Raw genomic sequence first — 19882 nt, forward strand, 5'->3', positions numbered from 1 at the left:
ATCAAGAGGACATACCTATTAACTATTATCCTGAATAAACAAGTCAGCCTTTATAATAAATTTATTATGAACACTTTAACCTACTCTACGTGAAAAATAGGTTCTTTTTTAAGGATGCTACTGTGGCTTATCTCATGAAATAAGTTCGCACAAAATGCAACTGCATGTTACTCTTTAGATTCAGTAAAAAAATCATCTTAGCAAAAATACATTCGTGTCCGTAATCTTTATCTATTGACATTTTATACTAATTTGATTTGAAGAAAGATATATATTTGCCTCATTTGCCTAGATAATCACTGATAAGATAATTCTTTAACTAATTAATGGTGATTGGAAATCGACTTAATTGATAATAGTGTTTTAATTCGATGACAGTGATTACTTATATTAAATTTAATCATGGAAACATTTTGCTATCTATCTTTGTGAAAACAAAGTTTATCGTTTGACAATATGTTCGATTTAACAACGAGGCCGTATAATAATGATGATATTAAATCTGTCTTATCAGTCTTTTCCTACTGTTTTTTAACCGACTTCAAAAAAAGGAGGAGGTTCTCAATTCAGCCGGTATTTTTTTTACTATAATTACTACTCTACTATATCTATATTCTACTTATAGTACTAATAAATAAAATTTACTTTTATGTATCAAGATTCAACATACATTCATGCCAAATATGTAAATTAATTATCAGTTCTATACTTTACTATTTTTTTGTTCAGCCCTTTAACATTTACTACCTATTGTGTCTCTTGCCTTAGTTGAAACTCTTTAGTAAGCTATAGGATATGGACTCTTTAGGCCGCGTTTCCATCTGCAAGAAAACTTCCGCAAGAAATGTCCGACAGTCTGTCTGTCTACTTGCAGGTGGAAACGCGGAATTAGACTTGCAAGTTGCTGTCAGACAGACTGTCGGATATTTCTCGCGGAAGTTTTCTTGCAGATGGAGAGGCGGCCTCAGTAAGGATAGGGATGTCATAAATAAAACACAAATTTTTTAATGTATATTTAATATCGTCTTATAAGGTTACAACCAACTCAGGTGTCAATCGATTCCTTACAGTCTAATACAATTCAAAATGGACGTCGGTCCTTGCCTTTTAAAACTCATTCCGTTACAGAAAAGGGTCCTTTAAATGCTCTTATAATTTAAACACCAATTTATTATTTATTATTATTATTATTTAGATTATGTGTAATTATGTAGTAAAACTCTAAATTAAGCGTGTGATTGATAATGTTACTGGAAAAACTTGAAAATTTTATTACGTTAAAGTGAAACTCAATTAAATTCAAGTTGTATTAAAAAAAGACGTGTGGCACTCGGGGACTGCCGCGGTGAAGCTATTGCATGCTATGCCTTCAAGCCACACCTCTGCGCCCGTCGGAGCGAGAGGTTTTTCGTTACTAAATTTCTGGATTCGGTCCCCGCGCTCAAGGCCCGCGATAGAAGCTATGCAATAGCTTAAGAAATATATCAAACTTTTAAATATCGACTTTTGGAAAGAAATAAATCAATTAATAATGATTGGTAAATATAATAAATAAAAAACAGTACTCGCAAGAACAAGTTTGTTGGTGAAAAGAAAACTTACGAAAAATCCATTTTATTCCGGTTCAAAATTATAGTCAGTGAACATTTTCAAATCACACGAGGTCTTAAATATAAAATGCGTAAAACTGCGATATTTTATGTGTTTAAAATGCAAGGTTTACATTAAAATGCGACTAAATTACTTATGTATCTAATACAAGGTTTGGTGAAAAGTAACTCTACTTTGGTGGGATATATTTAAGAACAACATTGTAAAAGAATGCAATGTGACTATCGTGAAGGCCAATTTAAAACATTCACTCATATTACTAACCTATAACCGTAAACAACTATATGCTACTTTAAGAATTAAACTCCCCATTTAACAGGTCTATTTGTTAAAATATTTCGTCTGTTGCATGAAAAACCGAATTTTAAATCCATTTATACAATCATAAGTTGATGTAAAATATTTACTGACATAAAATCTATATCCTGTATCAAAACCACATTGTGAATACGCGTGAATTTTCGATATACAGCATTACAATTACTTTTAATCATTACGGTTGTTAAATTTTGATAGTATCGAATTAATTCGATTCCGTACATACTTACTGGCCCTTAGAGCGATAGAATCTATTTCTTAACCTAACACTGATAATAATCAGTCATAAAGTATGAGATCTCAAAATCTATAAACTACACAGTCAATAAGATAAAACCTATATTCTAATATCATTTAATACTTATATAATAGATAATTTTGCCAAGGTCGTCATATTACGCTGAATTCCGGGATTTTAAAAAAAAAACGTAGATATTATATATTATAATTAATATAAGCAAAATTACTGGTCTCACAACTACCTATATGTTTTTTGCTTATGAATCAAACAATTGTGTCATAATAATAATAACACACTTAAGAAAACATTTTATGAGATTTTCCCAAAAATTGGTTGGTTGGTCTAAGCGAAGGTCTAAGGAAGCGAGGTCATCGAAGGTAAGTAGCCATCTCAATTACGTCACGTTGGGCAAATAGTCCGGGGACAGGCGCAAATCACTTCTTTTGGACTGAAAACTTGTATAATGTCGAAGGTAAGTTACCCATCACAATCCTACCATACATCACAACCTACTACATCCTACCACGCACCACACCACAGCCGAATTCTTAATCTTTTCAAGATGGTTCAAAAAAGTTTAAATCCAAAGTGACCACAGCTCAACCCTCCAACTATAGCTGACGGTCATATTAAACACACTCTTCTAAACATTATACAAGTTTTCTTTCCTAAATGATTGACAAAATTTTCGCCTGACTTGCTGACCATTATACCGTTTGGTTTTTAAGAGCTTAAACGACGTCAACTGCGTTGCGGCGTTGCCTCTCCGAGTTTCCTCCTGGAACGTAGTATATAGATGAAATATAAAGTAACATAATATTATGTATTTTTGTAGAAAAGATTATAAGCTTCCAAATTAAAGAACAAGGTAATAGTCTAAGATCCCACAGCAGGATTAGTGCGTTCACAGTTTTTTTGCTAAAACCAAACTATTATGTATATTTATAATTAGGAGAATATAATATACAGTCAAAATTTGGCCGCAAGCATTTTTAATAAAAAAAATTTAATCGATTTTTCGGGAAACATTTCGTTCACTAGGTACTTATTTATACGTAATTGACGGAAAAGAATAGCTTTAATTTGATATATGAATCATAAATGTGCGTTATGAACGTATAAATGGATCGAAATTATCAACCTGTTTGCACCAGGCTGCCAAGATGTTGCGGCCAGGTGAAAAACGGCAACCGTGATTTTTTAGAATATTTATATCATTTGCCATGATTTTAGACTACATTTTATATAAATAACAAGTGAAGGAAAGGTTTTCCGAAAAATCAATTAGAAAAATTTTTAATTATAAATGCTTGCGGCCAAATTTGGACTGGCAACCCAGTCGATATATTATATTCTCCTAATTATAAATATACATAAAATTTTGGTTTTAGCAAAAAAACTATGAAAGCACTAATCCTGCGGTGGGATCTTATGATGTGTTAAATTTTTTGTCATTGGTAATTTAATGTACATACACAAAATAATTAATTGTCTAAGTCATTTTTGTCAGTAATGAAAGTGTTAAATTAAGATTAAAGGTGAAGTATCGTGTTCCCTAGTGGGGAATGGGGCAGATGCAATATTCATACTTTGCTTCTCTGATAGTTTTTTCTAACAAGTAGGTGACCAGACTTCTGTCATCTGTGTCCTTCCAAACTAACACATTTTTTTTCTTTCTTCGTCTCCACCAGGAATCGAGCCCAGGACCACTTGGTTCTACGTAACCACTGAACCAAAGCGGTCAAATAAAGATTACCTAAAACCTAAATCCAATAGAATTTAGCACGTGCCTATCAAATTTCGCTGCCGCTTTGCCGAAATTGTAATTACAGTAGGTACAAGATTATCTGGATACATGTGGATTGTGGATGCTACAATAATTATTACTAGCTGCTAGAATTTCATAGATAATGACCGTGAAGTGTATTGGGTTACACGTGGAACATATTATTTTGTACTATTGTTATACCCCAGCCACACTACTCGACGAGTGGTATGGGAAGCGACGAGGAAAGTAGGCAGAGGCATAGTGTGGCCACGTTACTCGTCATGCCACTCGTCATGCTCATCGTCCTGCTCACTGCTCCCTATTTTGTCGGCTTTTGTGCGCGAGTCAAAGGACCGGCAATACGAGTGCGAACTGAAGAGCGTCGCGAAAAATCGCGCGAGTAGAGCAGTGTGTGGCCAGAGGGCAATGTCGCGGCGAATAACGGCAGCGCGATGAGCAGGACGAGGAGCATAGTGTGGCTGCAGCATTACAAGAGTGAATTAATGGCATTCTGTTCCGGGATATGTGGAACAAGAAATGTTGAGATGAGAAAAGCTATATGGATGTATCTTTTTATGGATGAGGACTCTCTTGAATGTAACATATTTTTCTGGAATTTTTATTGAAAGAAAACATTTTAAACGGTGCGTTTAACTATGGTTCATGAAGTGTTTACGTAAATCATCATAAAGATTTAATTTATTTTTTATTTATTTATTTAACATATTTCTTATATTATATAATTTACATTAATGATGACATCATAAACTCATTCAAGTTTAGATATTGAAAATCGTCAAATTGATAGATATTATATTTCGAAAGGTTTTGAAATTTATTACCAACGTGATATTAATATTATATTATTAATCGTAATAGCCTATACAATTAAATTTATTAAAAACGTGATAAAAACGATCACAATTATCGCTAAAATCAAATGTGAATATCATTTTAACAAGTTTGGGCATTCGTCTCATCCAGTTATTTAGCTGTTCTTTCATATTTGGAGAATGTGAGACCTTTATATGGGGAAAAACTAAGCCCCCGCATTATGGATAGTAAAATTTGTTATGTTTATGTACTCTGTGATGTACGCTTTTTACGAAATTATATCAAAACTTATTATTTGACTGTTTAGGTTTTCTTTATCATAAAGTTGCTAGTTGTGTTGGTGCATGTTGGATTTATGTGTGGTATTGATAAACTTTAAAGTAATTTAATATTTGATTGCTCGCAGATACAAATTTTGCAAACTATGTTCAATGTATATAGTATTTCATTACAGGTATTGTGTGTCAGAAACCACCGGCAGACTTTTTTTTTGTTTAAATAGTAAAGTTGATAATACTACAAACAGTCAGTCAGTTCATTTATGGGTCAAGGTATACGCTTTTACAATAGAATTCCTCATAATATTAAAGAGTTCAGTAGTTCTAAATTTAAAACTTATATAAAAAATGTACTAGTTCAGAGAGCGTACTACAGTATTCAGGAATATATGGACGATAAAAACCCATGGAGGGTTGTCGCGAAAAAACCACAGGACAGTTCTTTGGCATGTTATTATAATATATTATGATGTAACATATGTATTTTGTAAAATTGTAAAACTGACATGATTTAAAAGAGCAACTATGGAGTTTCTTGCCGGTTCTTCTCCGTAGATACTGCTTTCCGAATCGGTGGTAAATTTTAAAATATGTAATGACGTTTCAAAAGTGCTTCTATAAGAAGTCTAATTGAATGAATAAATGTTTGAGTTTGAGTTTGAGTTTGAGTTTGAAAAAGCTTTTAATCGATTATAGATAAACAAGGATGTTAAATAAAAAAAAAATAGTTTGTATATGTTAGTATGTGTGTTTATGTGCGCGTGAGTGTGTTAGTGTAAAAGTAATGGGTATGCACATATATATAATTCAAAAACATTATACAACTTATACTAATAAGAGATATGAATGAAGTAACAGTTGCATAGAGAAATCTAAAACGGTAATTAGTCCATAGAACAGTTACATTGACGGTTAACTAGCAGTCTGTGAGAAACGCACGCTTGCAACACTTCTTTTTTTTGTGTGGTGTCTCTTGATGTTAGCCAGAACCGAAGGCGTGCGTGAACTAAAGGTTCACCCTGGTAGCGACATGCGCCCCCCCTTGACGGGATCTCGAACCTCGTCTTGGGCTGTCGCTTGAGTGGAGGTGGCCGGAAGGGCGTCCTAGTCGGACGGGTGCAACACTTCAATGGACTAAAGACAAATTTATCACTTACCACTAATAGCCGTCATGGCGAAGATGTCGCGGCGCTGGCGGCGGCGGTCCAACAACAGGCGGAACGCCTTGATCACATCCTGATTCGTGAAGCAGAAGATCGTCGACAGGCAGACACCCTGAGAGTATTGTGGGTGTTTTTATCACGGAATAGGTATGGTAATTGGTTAGGAAGATGACGTTGCGATCACCGTATATTTTGGAAGTTGGTCTACGTCGGTAGGTTAAATAGGTATAAAGGTTTATGTAGTTGTAGAGATATTGCGTAATTAAAAGCAATGCTTGAAAAGCAAAATATCTATACTATAATATAATATTATAAAGCTGAAGTGTTTGTTTGTTTGTTTGAACGCGCTAATCTCAGGAACTGTGCTGGTCCGACTTGAAAAATTTGTTGTGTTAGATAGCCCATTTATCGAGGAAGGCTATAGCCTATAAGCTATATATCATCACGCTAAGAACAACAGGAGCGGAGCACTGCGGGTAAAACTGTGGGGCAAAGCTAGTAAATTATAAACACGTATATATCTGTCAACTGTGTTATAAAGCTTTTTATCTGTATCCTCTTTATTAATTTACTTCCTTATTTTACCTTGGTTTAAATGATTATGATAAATGTTTACAGCCACAAAAATAATAATAAGTTATTTAACGTAATGTAAACATTTTTGTTTCATCTTAATATATGTAGTAGTATTACTGGCTGGTAGAAGTATAACTGGCTGATGAGAATTACATCGGAACGAGATTTGACAACTGTCGATCTAGCGGAGCGTCGCGTCGATGGTCAGCTGCAGACGTTGCTTGGTTACAAACGAAGAACGGCTAGAGCACCACGTTTGCGACGAATCGCTATTGTTCCGAGTAATCTTGTGCATTGTTGTAACGAAACTAATTAAAAGCGATTGATCAAGTGATTCCCTAATTACTAGTGCATAGATTTGTACGATTACATAACATTTGTTTGTAACATTGATGATTCATTTGTTTCCACCAACATTATAATTTACTGAAGATATGGGTGATTCTGATGATTATGGCCATCCGCCCATATATATATAAATCTCGTGTCACAATGTTTGTCCTCAATGGACTCCTAAGCCACTTAACCGATTATAATAAAATTCGCACACCATGTGCAGTTCGATCCAACTTGAGAGATATGATAGTTTAAACATGTAGGTACCACGGGCGAAGCCGGGGCGGACCGCTAGTATACTATAAAGCTAACTCGATTTCTTGGGAAAATTGTTAGTTACAATATTTATTGACTCAGTGATGGTCTCTCTAGTCTCTACAAACATTTTCTGAAAGGATTTTCTGAATAATCTGTTTGCGTTATCCATTGCTATAGTCCTTTTCACCTATGATGATTCCTGTGACACTTCATTGTGTTCCGAATTACGTATTTTATGTTTAAAAAGCAAAAATAATTTTAATGCATAATGTTTTTATTTGAAGGCGGCATTATTATCAAAAATATAAAAATGAAACATCTTAAGCTACTAAAACAAAAACAGTATTGTTTAGTTTAATATAATGAAAAATAAAATAAAATAACACAAAAAAATAATACCTACGCAATTCGTGTACATGAAATGGGACGTTGAAAAATTATAGAGTTGGAAAATCATATTATAATCGACGCCCATCTTGTGATCGTTTGTCAATCGCGTCAATCGCCTGTACGAGTCCGTCAGCTTTGTATACAAGTTGCATTTTTATATTGATACTCTGTTATTATATTACTAATTGTTATTGTTCACTTTTTGTCGCTGTTGTTTGGTAAGATTCCTTAGTTAATTGTTGGCGAAATGCCGAAATAACCAATTTTGGTCCTTTATTCAAATCGATTTCATTTCCATATACAGGGTGTAATCGTTAAGTGTCCACAGGCGATTATTCCGTAATTATTACAGATATCAAAAAACTTTAAACTGATATCGAAAGTACTTAACCTAATGAGTAAAATGGCCAAAATAATTTTTTAAAAATAAAACGAGAAATATCTAAAAAAATAACTTTAAACCCTCCCATACATTTAGTATGAGATATGAATATCCCTTGTACATTTAATATGAAAGATTTTAGCTTTTTCTTTCTTTTTTTGGTTTTCTACTTTAATTAATTCGCAAATTTGAAGGGAAATTCATTTAGAAACTGTAAATAGAGTTCCTCACTGTATTGCACAATGAGGACGTAACTTCGAAAATCTGCTATGAATACAAAATGTATGGGAAATAAAATGTATGGGAGGGTTTAAAGTTATTTATTTAGATATTTCTCGTTTTATTTCAAAAAATTTATTATGGCCATTTTACTCATTAGGTTAAGTACTTTCGATAGGTATCAGTTTAAAGTTTTTTTGATATCTGCAATAGTTACGGAATAATCGTTTGTGCACACTTAACGATTACACCCTGTATACATCAGTCAGAATCGACATTCGAAATTGAAAATTTAACAATAATTCAAATTTAATTTAATTTTAATGATATGAAATATTATATCGAAAACTTCCCCAAGTTTGCAGAACTTTTGGAATTTTTTTCACGACCATACGGCAAAAAAATAATTTAATTGCAATTTTAACAATGTTCCGGACTGCGGACAAGGTTGCAAAATGAGATTTATTGTCGTCCCAATGTACCATTCACATGACCGAAGTTTGAAAACTTTTGGAATTATTGTGAATTGAATGTCTTGACTGACTGGAGTAATAAAATATTATCGATTATCGGAAACAATTGATACGATTTCAGTAAAGGCAATCTACACGTGTCAACAATCGATATGTCACAGGAATCATCTTAGGTGAAAAGGACTTATAGTGGATAGTTCTGAGAATTTTTCTTTGATGGAATAAAACGTTATGATTTGTATTTCTCCGATCGTTTATAAACAATAAATGATATAAATTGGCTTAAAGCTAAACTTTAATAATTGTAGATTTTATCTAAGTACTTATCTAATAAAGAGAAATGATTGATTTGAATTGTAAGTTAGTTTGTCGTTAAGGGAATTCCCGTGTCCCCTTGTGGAATAAGGGGAACATGCATTTTACATCTGAATCACTGATCGATTTTTTATACAAATAGGTAGATAGGTGGTCAGCCTTCTGTATCCTGCCAGACTGAAACAATTTTTTGTTAGTCGGTGTTCCCCAGCGGGAATCGAACGCAAGACCTCTCGGTTCTACGTTCACGCCTTAACCTCTATCCTAAGGCGGTAGTTTAAACCACAGACTACTAAATAGTAACACCGGTTTAACGGAGGTGATGCTTATATATGTCGCAGGTTTTTCATAAAATTAGGTTTTTGATCAAAAACCTAGGTTTTTCATCAAAAACCGGAAGATGACACATTTTAAACTCAATTTCATCAAAAACCTGTAACAATCCAGATTTTTGATCAAAAACCTGAACTAGTTTGGGTTTATGATAAAGTTCTTGTCAAAATCACGGGTTTGCTTTGTTTTATAACAAATTTACATGAAATAAATAAAACAATCCATCATCATTTGCAACTTAGTAAAAAGAAAACAATCATTTATTTATCAAAATTTTACATCCATGATCCAATCAATATTCTCCTCCTTCAATCCAATCAGATTGATCATAAACCCAAACTAGTTCAGGTTTTTGATCAAAAATCTGGATTGTTACAGGTTTTTGATGAAATTGAGTTTAAAATGTGTCATCTTCCGGTTTTTGATGAAAAACCTAGGTTTTTGATCAAAAACCTAATTTTATGAAAAACCTGCGACATATATACGTTTAAAAACTGAGCCGACTTTTAGCATTTGATGCTCTAAGTCAATTAAAATATTAAATTTTATCGTCGATTGTATTTCCATTGACACACAGAAATGCTAACTCCATATGCAAATGGCGAACCATTTCGTTCAATATATCAGAGTAGCGTTTTAATTATAAAATAACCCGAAAAAATTGAGCAATACACGATTTGAATACCTGTATTGCTGTATGTTGTTTATATACCTACATTTGCTGCTTTCCATTTTAAGTATTTGGAGGTATACCTATTACCTATATCGTGTTTAATAAAAAAATGTCCTGTTTATTCAGCTCACTGCTCAGAATTATTCAAAACAAACCAACCATACTAGCCATTGAATCACCTAAAATATAATATGCTAGAATGAAGATAATCTTACCTGGAGGCTCGTGATGATCGACGCGAGGATCTGGTAGGGCTCCTCAATCGTGGTCTGCTGGGACGGGTGCATCGGGATCAGGATGAAGTGCAGCCCAAACAGCGGGATCTGTTTGAAAACCCATTAATATGGGTAGTGTAGCGTTATCAGCGCGTCAGATGCTTAACATTATAAGAACAGCCGCGCGTAAGCAGCACGGTAGCCTCGCTGCAGTTTCGAAGTATGAAGCACTTCATTTCCAAAATGGATTCCAACGGGAAAATATCTCAGCAAAAAATCAACGGCAAAGTAGGAATATTCGTATATAATTATTTCTAGTTTTTTTAGGGTTCTGTTCTCGTAAGCCGCACTGCTGCCGCTCATAGTCCACCGACCTATGTCGGCTAATTTTGTCGGTAATACATTTCGCCCCAGTCTAGGTTTACACAGTCCACTGGCCTATGTCGGCAACATTTTGTCGGATGTGATTATTTTTGGGTTGAGTCTGCATATGCCTATGAATTTAATGTGTGTTTATAATTAAACTAAAACTAAATTCAACTTCATTTAAAACTAAAAATTCCGCACGTTGCGTTGTTATCTGTGAGATTTTAAGGACGAAAAGGATCGTTTAAAAAGTCAAGGTAGAATAGTTTCCGGTATTCACGCACCGATTCCTCCGAGAGTAGTTTTGTATTTCGTATAAATATTTAACATATTATATAGCATAAAAGTATATCCAAAAAAGATATACTTTTATGCATGGACGTATAAAAAAAGACGGACGCCGTATTACGAACAAACAACGTGAAGCCATCATAGTAAGCTAGCGATCGTGTAAAGACAATAAACACGCACACATTCTCACCATAGTAAGCTAGTCGGCCGCCATTACGTCGTGAACTACCGACTGATTAACTGCGTCACTGTTTCACAAAAAATATTTAAAATGCCGTCTTGCGTGGTTAAATGGTGTCGCAACAGAACAATTTTAAATAACAAAACACAAGGGATTACATTCCACAGGGAAGCAAGTTATTTCTTTTATGTTCTAATGACAAAATTATTACGGCAAAATTTATAGAAAAAAATACAGCCGCCATTGTCATCAGGACAGCTGTTGCCATGGCAACATGGCACACACACATGGATGTTTCGCCGCCATTACTAGGCTTCACTCAATGTTTAGGCGATATACCGTCCGTCTTTTTTTATACGTCCATGCTTTTATGCTTTAGGTATTTTAATCTTCGAAAAATTATATAATAATACTAGCGGTCCGCCCCGGCTTCGCCCGTGGTACATATTTCGCAATAAAAAGTGGCCTATGTCCTTTCTCGGGTATCAAAATATCTCTATACCAAATTTCATGCAAATTGGTTCAGTAGTTAAGGCGTGATTGAGTAACAGACAGACAGACAGAGTTACTTTCGCATTTATAATATTAGTATGGATTAAATAATTTCAAAGACTGATGAAGAACGCGATTGTTCAATTTTAGATAATTTCATATTTTTTGTAAGTTCAAAATAATTAAAAAAAAGGTCTTTTTGACTAACTGACAAACACCAAGGTTGTCGATATGTTAATATTCAGAGACCACTTAACAATATGCATGGCAGTAGTAACGAAAAACTTCATAATTAATTTCCATCCAATTCTCTGTTATTACAAAGATTGATGTTATATCCAACACAAAGTCTTTAAACCTAATTTTAATTTGAATTTGAATTTGAATTTGATTGTTTGTGTTCGTGTTCGTGTTCGTGTTCGTGTTCGTGTTCGTGTGCCAGACCGCAGTTTCTTCACATTTCCTCGACTTAATTGATATTTACGCTGTGAAACGGATTCGGTAATTTAGTGAGCTCTAAGCGACATTTTCCCTTATTTAAAACATATTACAATTCCTCAAATATTATTACGTAGATGTTCATCATGATGAAATTTAAAATATAAATTATTTGAACATATTTAATTTTGCAATATTACAAATACAATTTTCATGAATTCATTTGCAAATTAATATCCAGGATTACCTTAATGATAGAGTGTATTGTTTCAATGATTTCTGGGATAAAATAATTTGATATGTTGAACATGTATATTGTATATGAATAATTAGTCCTCCCACAACCCCTTTATTATAATAATAATTAATTGATTGGTGCAACTGTAAATTACATTTCCCAGAACGAAAAATTTAACATAATGAAAATAAACTAAGATAAAAAATACAAATATAAATTCAACCCGGTAGCGCGTTCATCTATTGGAAAAATAATAAAAATATATAAAAGCACCAGAGCAGTGGCGAAACACTAGGTGTTAGTCCAAATCTATAAAGTGAAAACACTTCGATTCATAAACAGAATGGTGGTTTATTTCAATCCTAGTATATATGAAGGTATAGGAGAAATACATATTCACAAAGTTCAATAGATATTAGTATACCTGAATTTGTAACCTTCATCTGTCTCTATAAAGATATAGGAGAAGCATTTACAAACGTGAAAACTTTTGGCTACCTATACATAAACTGGAGGCAGATCATGATCCCTATCTATATAAATACAACTGACAAAGCTGGAAACATTTCTATACACTAAGTGAACAGTTCTTTTTGCACGACTCATGATGCGAAGCATCAGAGAGTGCTTTACGATCGAAAAATTTTTTTCGCCTCATTTTTGCAGCTATTCTTATTATTATAGCCTTGTTAGTTCACGGAATCAAGATATTTTGCATACTATTGTCGAGATAATTTAATGGAGATTAATCCCATACTTTTTAAAAATTGATTTACTTCAATAGAATTGGAAAAAAACACCGAAATAGGTCAAAAAATTTTCCTGTCCGTCATGTGTGAAACCTGAAAACACTATAACTTGTGAAAAAATCCATCATTTGAGTTAAATTTTTTTTTAAATATTCTAATCGACGATTGTAGGTCACTGAATGCGAATGATTAATTAATTCAGTGTCGTTTAATTGCAATTAATAAAAAACGAAAACTACAATAAGTTTTTTTTTTTATATATTTCATAATTAAATGAGCATTATGAGTCGTGCACTTTTGGATTTTCCAAACTTTTTTCGGTTTGTATTTGTATCCACTTACCAAAATCAGCGCAGCCTTAGCAGTCTTGATCATCGCACGGAAGGTGCTCTGGTGCGGCGTGTCCCGAATCTTGAAGTACAGCACGCACACCACGTTCACCAGAAACACTGTGGAGAATCTATTGTTAGCCTTTGCTTTGGGTTTGGAAGACAAAGCTTCTAGATTCCTTCCATCTCGATCGATAACCTTATCGAGTATACCTATACTAGATAGTACGAGTCCAAGAGTGTATACAAGTCTTGTTATCCCTTAGCACCTTGCCAATATAGGTACATACGATATCAGATTGGAGTTTTCTTTTTTATAATTCTCATCATTACTAACAATAAAGGATTGTGGAATAAAATTTCTGCTTTTCCTAGCTTTAACCCACGACTTCTCGGATGTTCCTAAGTAATAGAGGTAGCCGTCATTTCCTAAAACGAAACACAAAAAAAAACCACTTTCATATAAGTGTAGTATAATTTATTACTTACTCAGCGAAAACACCAGGGAGGCAAGCACCGGGATCGACACAAGCCAGAAGGCGTGGCTCGATTCCGTCCAGCAGCTAGAACAAAATAGACGAATTAGAAGTCTATTCAACTTACCTATATCCTCTGAAATAAATTGCTCCAGTCCATAGTCCATTTGGATGTACAATTCTTGAAACACAATTATTTGTTGCATTTTAACCTCTTTTTTCCCTGTATGTTTGTATGTAAATTGTAACTGACTTCTTTACTCTTAGAGGTTTTTGATCCATTTTAGACGGAAAGATTTAAAATTTGTAGAATTTTCTTTGTATAATGGTGAAAAAAAAACGTGTTTAAGAAATAAATTGAAATTAAAATATTAAAAAATCATGCAATGCTATTGTTATAACTAAGTATACGCAGAAGTTATATAATTTCGCATGAGTTCTTATATTACAACTAAGTATACAATTTTTTTCAATCGCTTGCGCATCTCTATGATGATGATGAAAGTGAAATCGCAAAACGTAAACGTAAGAACTAAGAAGGACCTCTTATATAGGACCTAATATCCCGCAGTCGCAAAGCAATAACATTTGGCAATAACACTTACGTAAATTCCACGTTCGCAAATATACACAATGAAATTTAATTTTAATGTATATAGGCGCTTCCATATCTTCCTTCCGTGAAATTTAATTTTTATATAGGCGGTTGCTGTTGTCTTTTTTTAACTATTCGCATTGCAAATATTCTCCCTTTTTAACTTTATCGATATTCTTTATTATTCTTTGCTCATAAAAATCATGTTCATGCATTGCAATAAAAAAAATGTTAGAAATGCAATTGCTAGAGCGCAAAAAGGATAATAGCTGAAAATATGCACAAAGCAATACCTTCGCGAATAGCTATGCAAATATTGAGATAATTTAATTGAAAAGTTGTTTTCCGTGTCTCGTTAGAGTGAACAATGGTTTTAATTTCACTGGTGACTGGACGTGGATTTCTATCTTATTTATTAGAACCTTGTATAAAATATTATATTGCATTGGATAGCGCTTGTACCTACTGTCCGTGTCACAGATAGGCGCAAAGGTCCAAACAGATTTTACTTCGCTATGATAAATTAAATTTAAAACAAATCGCTGCATCGTGCCCAATAGCTTGTTCAATTAAAAATAAATTCGCTTCACACTAATATTCCAAATTGTATTCTCAATAATAGGATAATAATAAAAGCATTGCAAATAATGAATTAGGAATAAACATAAATTCAATCACATCTTATATATTAGTACTTCGCTTTTAGTTTCGCATAGATCTTTTATACATTTTTTACTTACTGCTGCGTTTTGTGCTCCGAGTACACGCGCACACTCGCATAAGCCGTTATGATGATCGCCGGCAAGACCCAACCAATGCATCGGAAACACGCCATCGGTAGACTGTTCTTTATAAATACCTGGTGATGGAAAAATATCTATGAAACGTGTCAAAGAAGCTTAACAAAACCACCGAGTATGAAAGCTCATCTATTCGAAAGATTGAATACTGCAATGTTTTCAAATTTGTTTCAAAAGAATTTCAGCTTAAGGTAGTATTTCTGAATTCAACGATCAATACTTACGCAAACCAACGACAAGTGAAGATGCAGCCCTTCACAGAACATCCACATATAGCCAGTAACCATCAAATAGTACGTAATCACGTGCAGCGCCTGACACCAGATCTAATAAAATTCATTCAATTACATGACGTCAACGTTGAAAATATTATCTAATAAAGAACTATTGTTATTGTATTTATGATCAATCCAGGAATTAAAAATACTAATGAGAATGCAGACAAAAATACAGATGATAATGTGATTGACGTTGCAATAACTACTGAAGAGCTAGATGAAACTGACCAAACTGAAGAATGTAATTTTGAAGGAACTATAAAAGAAGCTAATGACTTAGTTAGTCTTAGTTAGTGGCAAAGTGTTGATAAACTTACCGGGTTTTCGAAGAGAACATCCACATCGTTGATGACAGCCACATACCAGACGGTCCATATAATGTTTGTGAGGACAACCGAAGAGAAGAGGTTCGTGTGTAAGCTGATACGTGTACAGTTTAGAGTCCGCCTGTTGGAGTTACAGTTATTGATCGTCTTCATTTATTTAGCAATTGTTTAGTAGTAAGCTAAATACCAACAAACTAAACTAATTGAAATACTGTTAAAGTACTTCTATTTGATAAATTATTGACAATTGTAATGTGTTCTTGACAGGATGAAATTTAAACCTGCTTAATAATAGTCTTTGGTACTTACCGAAATATGAAGAAGATCAATAGTGCCAGCATCAAAGCCAATGTGGACAGCGCATACCCGCTGATGTATAGGTTGTTGACGATTTCGCGGAACTATAGAAATTTCGATAATATGAATATGTGGACCCTGAACTAATTATAATATGTTGAATATCTTAACTGATAAATTAATTATATCATTTATTAAGAAAGTTAGCGTGTTAAAATTAGACTTCTGTTAATTAAAATTGTTAATTTCTTATGTCATTGTAAGTGAAACCATAAAAAAGGATTTTATATACAATCAGTTGTAGTAGTCAAGTAGTAGTTTAAAGGAAATTGTCAAATCAATGCAAACCATTTTTGAAAGTAGTATAATTAACATTTTATCAAAATTTGATGATTGAAGACAAAAAGGCCTACCTCCACATCCTCATAGTTGACGCAATTTGTGTAGTTTGTCCACGCCTTCTTCCCCACAGGATGCTCCCACCAGGTCCCATTGTCAAGGCAGCTGTAAAAAATATCTTACTTAAACGAGGAATAAAAGAAAAAGATGGAGCATTAAGATTGCGTTAAGATTAATTCAGAATTCGTAGATATTAAAAAGTTTATAACACGCATACGTTGTAATATATGGAAAGATTTGGTAATGTGACGTCAGGATGATTTAACAATCCAATTATCGCAAAGTTATATTAATATGAATCATATAAATATAAATATTAATTAGGTAAGATTGTAAAATTGTCATATGTTAGCGTTAGCTACATTAGTAGCTTCATCATCAACATCAGCACAGAATACTTATTAAAGTATTCTGTGCTGATGTTAAACATTCAAATCGGAAGAGTGGTTCCCGAGATTAGCAAGTTCAAACAAACAAACTTTTCAGCTTTATATTATTACTAGCGGTCCGCCCCGGCTTCGCCCGTGGTACATGTTTACGTTTTCTCTACATAAGAACCATCCTCGTACTTCAAGGAATATAATAAAAAAAGAATTATCGAAATCGGTTCAGCCGTTCTCGAGTTATGCGCTTACCAACACATTTTGCGATTCATTTTTATATATAAGAAGATGAAGAATTTGAAGCATATGAGTCTTTTGTCTAAAGGCGTAGTTCAGGAATATTACAATAATTATACCCAATATTTACCTACGTAGCATGTTATGAATTACGTAGATACATAATTACTCCAGATTATTATATAATATATAATATATTTGGTAATATTACCAAACTAACCGCATAAGCGGTTTCAACTATTATAACGATTTGATACAATCTCACGTTTATATCAAATCCCATATTATATAGTTCAGTTTCATCGAATAACTGGTGAGTAGAATTGTCACATGATAGGTGTCAGCAACACATTATCTACGAACTAACTGGCGTGATCTTAACAGGACTAACTACACGTTTCTAACTGCCCTGACATCAACTGGATTTGTGACTTACTGGTAAAGTACTTATGTAAATGTGCTGTCAGGATAGAGAATTTATAGGAAAGTTCTTTAAGGTAACTTTTTAAAAGGAAATAGAAGGTGGGATTAGCCAAGGTATGTATGTGATGAGTATTCACGTATTTCGAGTATAATAGTTTTGTTATCTGGTAGTTTGATTACAATTTAAAGAATATCAATAAAATCTATTATAAAATTGATCTATATTGAAAACACAGTTCAAAAACTACATTTTAGATAAAGATGAGCCTTTTACAAAGGAATTTCCCTATAATTTTCCCTAGTTCCATCTGTTCTCTTTTTTGTTGAAATTGATATTTATTGTTTTATGGCATTCAAATGTTCTCTTTTTCTAAGTACATTTATGTGTAAACAACAAATAAAGTGCATTAATTTTGCTTTGGAGTACACAACCAGTTCTGATAGCGGTGGCGTATAAAGTTTTTCTCTTCTAGGAAATCCTTATCTAAAGACTCGTTTAATTACGAACTAAATGCCGTGTTAAAGTGAGAAATTGTTGTGAAATGTTCTAGAGCCCAACCTAGTGTGAAGACGTTTTAGACGCAAAGATGTGAACCACGAGTTAAGATTCCAATATATTATGAGTTAAGTAAAACTCGATTACAACTTCGTCGCAAAGTAATGCGTTCATAATGGCTTCTTTGTAACTATAATCCCTAGAAGCTTGTTTACAGCTATACGTTCAGATTTTGCCTCATTTTCCATTATTATTTTTTCGAGCTCTTCTATTTTTCTGTACGTAACAATGTTCTTGAAAGAGCTATCGATTTAAGAGAAATTAATTATCTTCAGTATGGTTTTTTCAATTATTTTCCTACATACGTTCACCACATACGTCGTATGAGTGTAACTATTTAGTCCATCGCTTATTTTTACTACTAAATATAAAATTTTCTGTTCACAGAATTTATCTATACATATAATAAAATCGTAGGAAAGTCAAAACTGTACATTGAATATTTTTTTAAAAGAATACATAATCCATGATCTATAATCGATATAGAAGCCAAAAATATAGTTTTTAGAATTTTTGTCTGTTTGTCTGTTTGTCTGTTTGTCTGTTTGTCTGTTTGTCTGTTTGTCTGTATGTTTGACCGAGCTAATCTCGAAAAGTACTGCATAGATTTACTTCAAATTTTGCATGAATATTCCTAAGAGGTCGGGTGAGGATAGTTTAAACATATTATCATGATATCACCTTCGGGGGAGGAGCTGTGAGCCTTTATTTTTCTTACATATTCCGTGTACTACGACAGCGTACAATCTAAAGACTCATGTTTAAATGTTGGTTTCGAGTAAGCCATGCTATTATCTAGCTTTACAAAATAAAAACTATGTCATTTACGTAATTTGGGCAGAGAAACAGTTAAATGAATCTTAGCAGTATAAAGACAAATTTGAAACAGCGCCATCTATGAAGAGTTAGAAAAATCAAACACACGTTAACTATTGGAAATTAATAATCAAATGACGCATATATTATATGTTGTTTGACAATATCTAGATGGACACTATAAAAATTATGCCATTTAAGTAACTTGGGAAGAGGAACATAGTTTAAAGAATGTAAGTTGTATAATGTTAATTTTGTAACAGCGCCATCTATGAGATTTTGTAAAAATCAAATCAATTTAGATGTTAACACTACCGAATACACAGTTGGAAATTAATAATTTAAATATAATTATGTTATTTATTTAACCCTTAATTGGTCGCGTGGGGTGTCATACACCCCAGAGCGGGTTTCCAGGCTCACAACTTTTTAAAATTTGAATTTAGCGCGCTGTTCTTCCAGGTAGCTTCGTAAACACGTAAAACGTACACGATTCAGTTGCGAGCGGCGCTCGGTTGTGGACGGTTGGGCTCGGAGAGCATGTTTGGGGTGCACGACACCCCAGGTGACTGTTTGTGTGGTCTAAATTCCGAGTAAGTGGCCAATTGGTAATTTTATTATTTCTGTTTTAAAACATTGTATTTTGCAAGTAATCAATATTAACAGTGTTCAATTATAATACTTTGAAATTTTTGAGGTTATGTTGTGATATTTTTGTTTTAGGTTACCAGTAAAATGCCACGTGGACTAAAAGGGTGAGGAAAGAAAGCCCGAAATTATTCATTTTTATAATAAAACCAAAAGGGGAGTTGATACGAACGACCAAATG

The 19882-nt window shown here is 33.4% G+C and overlaps 1 protein-coding gene across 1 annotated transcript; it reads right to left on the reverse strand.

Moving 5' to 3' along the window:
- Nucleotides 1-2785: 2785 nt before the first annotated feature.
- On the reverse strand, nucleotides 2786-17483 carry LOC149491045 (calcitonin gene-related peptide type 1 receptor-like). Its single transcript, XM_089700081.1, has 11 exons — nucleotides 17479-17483; nucleotides 16653-16743; nucleotides 16252-16343; nucleotides 15934-16063; nucleotides 15563-15664; nucleotides 15279-15397; nucleotides 13957-14030; nucleotides 13481-13587; nucleotides 10384-10491; nucleotides 6208-6325; nucleotides 2786-2948 (listed from the first exon to the last, which is right to left on the reverse strand). The coding sequence occupies exons 1-11, from the start codon at nucleotides 17481-17483 to the stop codon at nucleotides 2902-2904; spliced, it is 993 nt and encodes a 330-aa protein (XP_089556207.1). The 3' UTR covers nucleotides 2786-2901.
- Nucleotides 17484-19882: the final 2399 nt, after the last annotated feature.

This window comes from Colias philodice, chromosome 1 (assembly GCF_061535455.1).
Source record: "Colias philodice isolate Cphi_HAF_F1 chromosome 1, ilColPhil1 Martin Lab GWU primary, whole genome shotgun sequence".
NCBI classification, from domain to species: domain Eukaryota; kingdom Metazoa; phylum Arthropoda; class Insecta; order Lepidoptera; family Pieridae; genus Colias; species Colias philodice.

Bases quoted from the DNA above. Each gene is read 5' to 3' on its own strand.
- LOC149491045 (XM_089700081.1), bottom strand. The intron at 16,064-16,251 runs GTAAGTACCAAA...TAACTCCAACAG, and splicing joins TTGATCTTCTTCATATTTCG to GCGGACTCTAAACTGTACAC. The intron at 15,665-15,933 runs GTAAGTTTATCA...GAATTTTATTAG, and splicing joins ATGTTCTCTTCGAAAACCCG to ATCTGGTGTCAGGCGCTGCA.